General features: G+C 48.5%; 1 protein-coding gene across 2 annotated transcripts in view; it reads left to right on the top strand.

Moving 5' to 3' along the window:
* Positions 1-10,000, top strand: part of LOC125306645 (nuclear factor of activated T-cells, cytoplasmic 1-like) — a 75,528-nt gene that overhangs the window by 39,816 nt on the left and 25,712 nt on the right. Inside the window, exons 8-9 of one of the 2 annotated variants that reach the window (XM_048262134.1) lie at positions 816-948; positions 8,578-9,225. In XM_048262134.1, the coding sequence (XP_048118091.1) occupies positions 816-948; positions 8,578-9,225 (781 nt within the window). The remainder of the gene's footprint in view (positions 1-815; positions 949-8,577; positions 9,226-10,000) is intronic. The other variant, XM_048262135.1, reaches the window with a different exon arrangement.

Below are 10,000 nucleotides of genomic sequence, written 5' to 3'. Positions count from 1 at the left end.
CACACACACACACACACACACACACACACACACACACACACACACACACACACAAACACACACACACACACACAAACACACACACACACACACACACACACACACACACAGCCTTAGGGGCATGTTGAAGGCCTCAGGGGCTGCTGACACCCAGAGAGAGGCTCCACAGAGAACACCTCAGCATTCCACAGAGGAACACACTCACACACACACACACACACACACACACACACACACACATACAGTCTTAGGGGCATGCTGTAGGCCTCAGGGGCTGCTGCCACCCAAAAAGATGCTCCACAGAGAACACCTCATTCCAAGGGGAACACACACAGACACACATGCACACACACGCACACACAAATTCAGACAATAATTAATCCATGCACAAACCTGCACAATGCCTCTATATAAAGTGTGAGTGTTTGTTTGTGTGTGTGCATGTTTGTGTGGCGTAATCTATCATAAGTTATTTACCCTTACATGGGTAAATGTATGTCTGTATGTGTGTATCTTGCCAGAGACAGACAGACATGAGAGGTACGCAAAACAGGAACTCAAGTGCTGACCTTTGGGAAAGCTGTCAAACTCTGAAGATAAATAGATAACCTTAATGCAAGCTCTGTCTCTCTTTTCTCTCTCTCTCACCCCCACTGTCTCTCTCCTCTAATGTAGAGATCTGTGTGTGCACGCACACATACACGCACACATGCACACACACACACACACACACACACACACAGCATGTAAGTACCCGGCATTGCACTGACTCCATCCTAATGCAGAGCTCTCTCTGTGTGTGTGTGTGTCCGCAGTGCTCACTGGTGGTGGAGATTCCTCCGTATCGCAACCAGAGAATATCCAGCCCTGTGCAGGTCAACTTCTACGTGTGCAACGGCAAGAGGAAGAGGAGTCAGTACCAGCGCTTCACCTACCTGCCTCCCAACGGTAACCCTGCCTCAGAACCCCTCACGTCAGTTCACCTGCCCCTCACTTCCCCCTCTATCTCCATAAGGTCCCCACTACAGCCAGAACAAACACTTATATGACCCTATAGAGAATCTGGTAGTGTAAGGCCCTTGCAACACAAAGTTAATTTACTGACATACCCGACCTGTACTTCATAAGAAGACATTGGAAGACAGTGTCCACTGCATTTTGTCCAAAGCGTCTTACAATGACATCAATAAATATGACAATTAATAGTTTAAAGTGCAACTCTTTAAGGATATCTAATCTTTAGACACTTAAAACTGATGTTTTCACTAAATGAGTGAATGCAATACCAGTGTGTACATATTCATTAGTAATGATAGGCATACCCAAGACATGCTTTTACTGTCCAGAGAAGTGCATCCACCATGATGCTACAGCAATTATACATTTATCCATATTTGTTCAATACTCAGTCTGTGTCCTATGACTAAAACTACTGTTGCCTGGTTGCTTGGTTTGTCGGCTGGTTTGGTTTGTTTTCTTTTCTTGCGTTAACGCTAACTCCTTTCAACCTTAAACAATGAGTCAAGTCCGTCCGAGTCAGGCGGGCAGGAAGGAACAGAGCTGGTGGCGAGGCATGTGAGCTGTGTTTATTTGGTTGCGCTGCTACAGTATGAGCATTTTTCTCTGCTGAGTTGTGTGTGTGTGTGTGTGTGTGTGTGTGTGTGTGTGTGTGTGTGTGTGTGTGTGTGTGTGTGTGTGTGTGTGTGTGTGTGTGTGTGTGTGTGTGTTCTCCCCCTGATTGACAAGGCCTCAGGGCTTTGTTGATAGTTTGAAGGAGTTGACCTTGCTGCCCCAGCTCTCACACCTCACCTCTCTGTGCCTCTCTCTCTCTCTCTCTCTCTCTCTCTCTCTCTCTCTCTCTCTTTCTCCCTCTCTCTCTCCCTTTACACTCTTGTCTCACCCTGGTGCGGTTCTTCCCGATGCGTGTCAGAACCTGATCAGGCCCGGCGGGGTCACATCCCAATCATTAGCCACACTCAACGCTGAGCCTCCGTTTTCCTAATAGACGCAGAGGGCAAGAGAGACAGGGCCCCTTATGTCAGCACGTGAGAGAAAAGGGGGGAAAAACAGCCTTTTCTCTCTCTCTCCCATTTCTCTCCTTTCCTTTGTGAAAAGCTCTTTCCTCTCACCCGAAGCATTCACAGGTTGATCGGTCATAAAGTGAAAGTTCAGCACAGCTGGCCAGGTCAGGTCGTGACCCCCAATGTGCCTCATTTACGGTAATGTAGCACCCTGGCCCCCACTGGCCCCCTCAGTTAAACTAGCATTTTATGGCATCCCAGAGAAGACGAGGGTACACTGGCCACCGCAAGGTCAACACTTTCAAAACGTCTAACTATGATAGGACACAAAAACGACACCCTCGCTACTGTTACATTCGAAAGCTGCCACAGCAGAGGTAACACCATGACTCACGGCATCGCCGTAGTCAGAGACGCATCAACACAGGAGGGCAAGATGACACAGAAACGTTGTTTGGAGTCTTGCAGTCAGAGGAAGCACAGGGAACTCTGGGGTAGCGCTCCACTAATCAAAACCAGTGCAAACTCGATTCGACACAGACCTAGCCCAGCCCTGGAGGACCTGTGCTGTGTCCAGCGTCTGTTCTCTGTGCACGCTGTCTGCCCTCCGACGGACCACACAGCTGTGTATTACGGAGCATGCCTCAGCCGTCACGTTGTTGCTCATCGCACACACACACGCAATATCATCGCAAATAGCAGTTCCTCTAAACCCTAGACACATAAACCAGACAAGTCACTGGCCACATATAGAGTGAATCACTGTCGTGCATGTATTTATTCTCCCACTCAAAACGCTGTACCTATTCACCGTTATAAATACACTCTTCTACTCTTTTACTGGACTCTAATTACAGCAGTTATACAGCAAATGGAAGCATCAGAGTCTAATTTTACGTTTGGCAGCCATGGCTGTGTATTGTGTGTTTATGTGGTAGGGTGTGACTAAATGGTTCTGCGCCACCAGTTTATTTATTTCTGCCCACTGCATACACAGTATTCTCTGTGCAATTCTCTCAGAAATTCTATAATGAAAGAAAGACCCTCCCTGTTTTCTAACCGTTTGGTTTCGCTTAGTTCAACTACACTCTCATATGTAGAGATCTGCTCTGACATAGCACATTCCCAAAAAGGCCAAGGTGAGCATTCCAAGGTGAGTTTTGTCTCTGATATAACTCTGTTATATAATGAGAAACAGACTTTCTGATATGAGATAAAGACCCTCTATAGGGTGTCATTTTGGCTTCTCTCACTGTTTAGTTTGTCTTATTTCACCTGTGCAATCATATGTTGAGGTCTGCTCTGCCATAGCACGTGCTGTTTCGCAAAAACACTGAGGTGAGCATTTATGGCCTAAGGCAAACACAGGGTATAAAAAGAGCCTGCTATAGGAAATGAAGGCTGTTTTGACATGTGCAACTACATCTCTGTCACCAAGGCAAACAGGTTTTTAGCTAATAATAATACCAGTGATAACAGTGTGATGGGCGTCGGAAAAAAGGATGGCCTATCTTGGAGAGAAAAGATGTTTGTGGCTGTGTGTGTGTGTGTGTGTGTGGAGAGAGAGAGACGGAGGATGTGTATGAATGAGTGTGTATGTGTGTGAGAGAGGTACAGAGAGACAGCGTGTGTGCATGCGTGTATGTGTGAGAAACAGCGACAGAGCTATGAGTGAAGGTGTTAGCAAACAGGCTGTGGCGAGGTAATATGGGTCGGTCCAGCGCGTGGTCTTTGTCAGCGCTTCCGCCCCTCGGCGCATCTGAATGGGCCCCCGTCGCCTTGCAAGCACCACTTCAAGCACTATTGTGGTTGTTGACACCACTGAAGCACATCTCATTCACCCTCCAGCGTTTGCCGGAGGGTTTAAAAAAAGAAAGATGCGGGCTATATAAAAAAAACACACAGCTGAAAATAGCTCTACCGCTTAAAAGCTGAGAGAGAGAGAGTGAGAGAGAGAGAAAGAGGAAGAAAGACAAAATAAACTTGTTCTGGTCTGCTGCAGGTACTGAAAAAAAAAACCTTTTTCCATTTGTTGACCTCGTGTACCATCAGAACAAATTCAACTGTACTGTCTGTTCCATTTGATAGTACACTCAGCTTCAAGGACTAGCAGTACATAAGTGCACTTAGATGCCAGGGATAGACACTTCAAAGATATTATTGGAAATGACTGGTGAGTGTACTTTAATAAGATTCTGATCAGAATGTCTGTCCTTTATGTTTGGTTTCGGTAAGAGGGTATTAGGAGCAATTGTGGTTTTGGGTGAGTTTTTTGCGTGAATCAACAGAGGATCGGGTTTGTTCATAGCGTACAGCGTCCTTTCCCCCCCGCGAGCACCCAGTGCTAACGTTACTTTTCCGATCGCGCATCCAGTAACTCTTGCGTGAGTAAAGTCATGACGTGTCATTCCCTCTTCTTTTTTTCTTTCCTTCTCTCTTCTCACTCGTGCAACAAGAAGCATTCTTGCCTGGGCCACATGAAAGACCAAAACGCTTAAAAAGCGTTGGCTCTAATAAGGGCCCGAGCTGAAGTCAGTTCTCGGAATCCCCTTGTTTTTACAAGACGTTTTGAAGATTTCTTCACAATATCGTGTTCTATTAATAACACCGTCGGCGGTTGACGCTCGATCCTCGGGCTTGCGGTCGGAGAACCGGTGGCGAGGTACCGTGCCAGACAGAAACAATGGCGAGCCGTTCACCAGCCAGTTTATTTTCTCTAGCACCAGGCCTTCTGGTCCCAGTGGCACCACGGCGGCCGGGCTTCAGCGGACCTCAGGATTCGGCACGAGCCTCACGGGCTTCCCACTCACCGGTGTGACGTCAACGTGGCGTGATGTGTGGCCACGCGTCTCTTCAAATGTCACCTGACCACGACCCGGCCCATTTTTAGACGCTGAACATGTGCCATATTTGGAGAGCAGTCAAGGCAAGCTGAGTTTCTTGGCTGTATCCATATGTCAGTAGTGTGTGTGTGTACAGTATGTGTGTGTGCGTGTATTGTGGTGGGTGTGTATTGTTTAGAGTGTGTTTGTGTGTGTGTGTGTGTGTGTGTGTGTGTGTGTGTGTGTGTGTGTGTGTGTGTGTGTGTGTGTGTCTCTGTGTTGTGCTGTGTGTTTTGGCCAGTGTCTGTCCAGGACGTGGGAGCTGGTCCTCGGTTCGTGGAGGGGTAGTGACAGACAGACACACACCTCCCGCGGATCCCCTGTGCGCCTCCAGATTGGGCCCAGGCAGGGATGCTACGAGTGCCCGTCCAGCCTCGCAAAACTTGATTAAGCACCACCTGCACCTCCACGTGTCGCAATGTCTCCATCTTACCCAAACCTGGCTCGCCGTGTAGCGCCATGACATTCACGTTCCTCACTAGCATCTCCTTTGTAATGTATTTTATCGCTACACTTCAGATGCAGTTCTAATATATGGCTGGAATTCTGGTGAAGGATGCTTAATTTGAAAAAGATGCAACTATTTTCTTGATCGTTCCACTTATCGACAGTGAGTTTGCAATTTAATGAGATCAGATTCCATGTTACTTGTGTGATATTTTTCAGAAGGCCAAATAAGACACTTTCTCAATGATGAGGCTGTTTTTTTTTTTTTTCATCCTGTGTCAGTGATGCCAAAATATGTTAATGGTCTTTCATTTCCCTCATCTTTACTCTTTGGCATCGATCTGTGTTTGCGCTCTGTGTTGGCGACGGGCGCATGATAATATCCTTTGTGTAAGTGGGTGTGAATGAAGCGGGTCTCTGGGTCTCTGCGCTGCGACTCCTGCTCTCCGTCCAACATGAGGGAGCCATTAAGGAGCGGTAGGCTGAGGGAGAGTGAGCACGAGTGCAGTGCAGTGCAGGCGGCCCTTTATGGAGTAAGTGGAGAAGGCGCCACGGTCGCTGATAGTCCGAACAGAAGGGCCTCGCAAATCCCAACAGCACCGTCAGTGGCGCACAGTGCTTTCTCCCTCACGCGACAACCTGCCACCCCCCCCCCACACACACACACACACACACACACACACACACACACACACACACACAGCACGCGCGCAGACTCTCCTCCCAGTACCCCGCCCTCCAGAGAGAAATCTGGCGCTCGGTTTATACCCAGATCAAACCTGATTACTTTAATGTGAGCCGACAGACACAGGCCTAGAGGGAGAGCGATGGAGAGAGAGAGAGAGAGAGAGAGAGAGAGAGAGGTGAGTGAAAGGAGGGGAAAAACATGTGCAAAGTGTAAACTGCCTGTGGGCCATAACCCGCAGGTTGGGGAGGAAATGCGAGCCAGCTGGGGATGGGATTGGTGGGGTGAATCTTCTCTCCGCTGCACACACAGGCATCCAGGGCCCGAGGAGAGCAGGAGGGAGGGAGGGAGGGAGAGAAAGAGAAAGAGAGGGAGAGAGAGACTTGTGAGAGAAGTGCTGGAGGGTTGCCTGTTGTCACCCAGAGGCCCTGCAAAGAGAGTGTGTGTGTGTGTGTGTGTGTGTGTGTGTGTCTGTGTGGCATTGTTTGTGTTTGTGCATTTGTGAGAGAAAAATAGGAAAGAAAAACAGAAGAGACGGAGAGGTAGAATAAGCAAATTGAGATTCAGGACGGGAGACTAGTGCCACTTGTGTAAATGCCCTCTAGTCTGAGGACAGCGTCTATGTGAGGACACACATGGACATGCATCCACTTGCACTGCACTGCACTGAGGGCATACAGTACATTCTTCTACGCTATTCATGCCCCGCAGCTAACATATTTCTCAGACATTCCTCTGACTAATGTGTTCCCTTATTGCACCAATATAAAGTCCATTTTTTATCTCCATATGCACAGAAATGACATCACACTGTAAGACCATGCAGGAGGGGAATTTAGAGGTGTTTCCAGTGCAACGCCAGATGTAGGTGCAAAAGACTGAGTCAGACAGGTTCTGGGGTACCAGAGGTCTTAAGGCAGAGAGGCACTAGACTAGTGCATTGTGAACCTTGAGAGTACTGAGGTACAGTGATCTGTTGACCTTATGTGGACCACACTGAAGTGTCTGCAGGAGATCCCACCGGGGGGCCTGACAACTTTCTAGTCGGGCACCGCCTGGGACGTCCATTCCAGAGGGATTCTCAGCCTCACTCCCACGTCACTTAAGAGACAGCGGAATGACGCACGGTCCACTCCCAGTGGGTGAGCCTCATCAACACCCATTCTCAGAGTGCTAGTGTGTGTTAAGGCAGAATCATCACTCAAGAGATCGAACACACACCTCATGATACAGTCATCTCTCATATATCAAAGCATGTTGTTAAAGCACCATGTCTACAGCAAGTGACCTTCCTAAGTGAGTTGGTCAATTTTTGGACCTAATATATGAACTACTCAGATTTGTTTTCAATAAACACTTTAGATATTCAGAAGAATGAGAGGTCTTGCTGGCTAGATGTTCTCCACAGAGTTACTGTGAATTACTGAAAAGCACTCGAATTATCAGCTTCATTGTTTTAATTGAGCTGTGCTTGTCTTTTGAGCTCCGCTCGGTGTTGAAGTTTTGTCTCTGTATGTTTTAAAGGCCAAGCTGTGTTTAAGCCTCACATAAACAGCATGCCACGTTGAGTCATGTCTCCCCCATGAAAGCCGATCTTGATGATGCGCAGGAAACCGATGATCATTGTCAGTCTGAAGTAATCTAAACTAATCAGTAAATTACAGAAATGTACGCAAAATGGAGGTTGATTTTGACCAAGGCAAGCAGTAGGAAGCCAGATAAGGTCATTGCGCCCGCCCCATTAAAGCCACGTTGGTGCTTCTGAAACCACAGGCATAGTGAATCCCTTGAAGGAGCCATAAGCATCCAATCAAAATCGAATCATCCCTCTATTTATCTTTCCCCATCTCTTTTTTTCTTTCTTTACTTCAATTTTTATTTCTTTCGTTTTTTTTTTTTTTTTGCTTTCTTTCTGCCCCCCCCCCCCTCTCTTGCTCTCTTGCTCTCTCTATCCATTTCTCTTTTGCTCACTTTTGTCTTGAGTGCAACAATTACTTTGAAAGCGCGGAGCCCTTGGGGTCTAAGGCTCCTGCAGCAGCTCGCTGTTTTAAAATGCTCTTTTATAGGATATCAGAGCTGAGGGAGAATCCAAAGAAAATAGGGTCTGTTCATTATTAGAGCCAGCTGTGGTTCTCCACTCTGATGACTCATCCAAATTGTCTTTCTTTTCTCTTTTTTTGTCTTTTTTTTCCTTTTCTTTTTCTTGTTCTTTTTCTCTTTTTTTTGTCTCTCAGCTGGGTGGGAGTGCTGTACTGACACTGACACAGAGACCCATTCACGGGGCTGCTTTGTTTGTTTGGCTGGTGGCAGAGTCTCCCTAGCCACAATCCCCTCTCACTAACTCCCGTTATTCACTTCTTACTCACTGGACTTGGCCACGTGGACCTCCAGCACGTTTTTATTAAGACCTGCCCTCTGTTTTTCTCTCTTTTTCTCTCTCTCTCTCTCTCTCTCTCTCTCTCTCTCTCTCTCTCTCTCTCTCTCTCTCTCTCTCTCTCTCTCTCCTCTCGTTTTTTTTTTTCTCTTTCTCTTTCCCTTCCAGTCCCTATGATTAAAACAGAACCTAGTGACGACTACGAATCCCAGGGGCCACCTGTGATGTCAATGCATTCCAAATCCTATTACGGCCAGCAGAGACTGACACCCATGATGCCGCTGGGGGAGGTGGACGGCTGCCTGGTGAGCGGGTACCCGTCCTGCCCGCAGCGTCACAGCGCGGTGCCCGCCTCGTCGTCGCCGTCCTCACCGCCCAGCTCCAGCCCCAAGCTGCACGACCTCTCCCCAGTCGTGGCCTACCCCAAGTGCCTTCCCAGCAGCCCCACGCACCACCCGCTTCCCTTGCAGGAGACGGCCGGTCGGGGGGGATCCCTGGGCCTTCCCGCCTCGCCGGACCACCACCCGTCCCTGGCCCTGCTCCACTCCACCCAGGGCAGCAGCCCGCACCTGGCCAGCCCCGGCTACAACCCGCCTCCGCACCCCCTCTACCCCAACAGCAGCCCCTCGTCCTCCCCAGTCTCCCACCCCTCCACCCCGGGTGCGGCCTCCGCGGAGAGCCCCTTCGTCCCGTCCTTCAGCCCCGGCCAGACGCCCCCGGCTGGGGCCCAGACCCAAGGCAGTCCCGCCGACAGTCCACCATCCGTCACCGTCAAGCAGGAGCCCCAGGAGCTGGACCAGATGTACCTGGATGATGGTGAGTGGACTGCTGTCAATGAACACACACGTCACACAAGTGCCTCTATTTGTTGTTCTTGACCCAACAACCAACTTTTTTTTTTTTTTTTTTTTTGGCCAAGACTGCCAAAGTGCATCACCGAAGTCCCTCTTTTTAAAACTTGCATGAAAGAATTTCAAAGAATGCTGCGTTTGACAAACAACCACCAGCATTTGACAAAGTCAGATTCATTCACCCCTTTACCAACTGATCTATACTGTAAAAAATACTGATCTATACAGTAAAAAGTGCACGATTGTACAGGCATGTTCCATTGTATGAAAGTGCGCCATCTCATGAAATAGGTCATGCTTCACCGTCACGGCGGTAGGGGAATTCATCCCATAAAAGGCCCAATGTAGCATTCGCCTTGATCTCTTAAATACCACACCCCACCCCACTTTTATTGAGCACAGACAAAAAATAAAATCGTTAAAAAGCCTCGACAGGTAGAGCACTGTTTGCTTTGTTGCTATGAATACTCACCTTTTTCGCCTGTATATGACCGCAGTGGGATTTCAAACAATCTGTCAAAACAGCAGAACTCGGTGAGGTCAGGCTTGGAGCGGCCGAACACAAACAGTGGCACACGCGTGTCGAGCCCAACTGTTGACACAAGGACTAATGAAGGAAGCAAAACAATGGGTAGGGGCTTCCTGTGAGGGACAGGGGTTGATTTCGCTTTTTTTCCTCCTCTCACCCCTTTCCTCCCCTCCTCTCACTGGCATTCGCTTGGACGGGATGTAGAGAGCGA

This window comes from Alosa alosa, chromosome 13 (assembly GCF_017589495.1).
Source record: "Alosa alosa isolate M-15738 ecotype Scorff River chromosome 13, AALO_Geno_1.1, whole genome shotgun sequence".
NCBI lineage: Eukaryota > Metazoa > Chordata > Actinopteri > Clupeiformes > Clupeidae > Alosa > Alosa alosa.
This window is presented reverse-complemented; position numbering and strand designations above follow the sequence as displayed.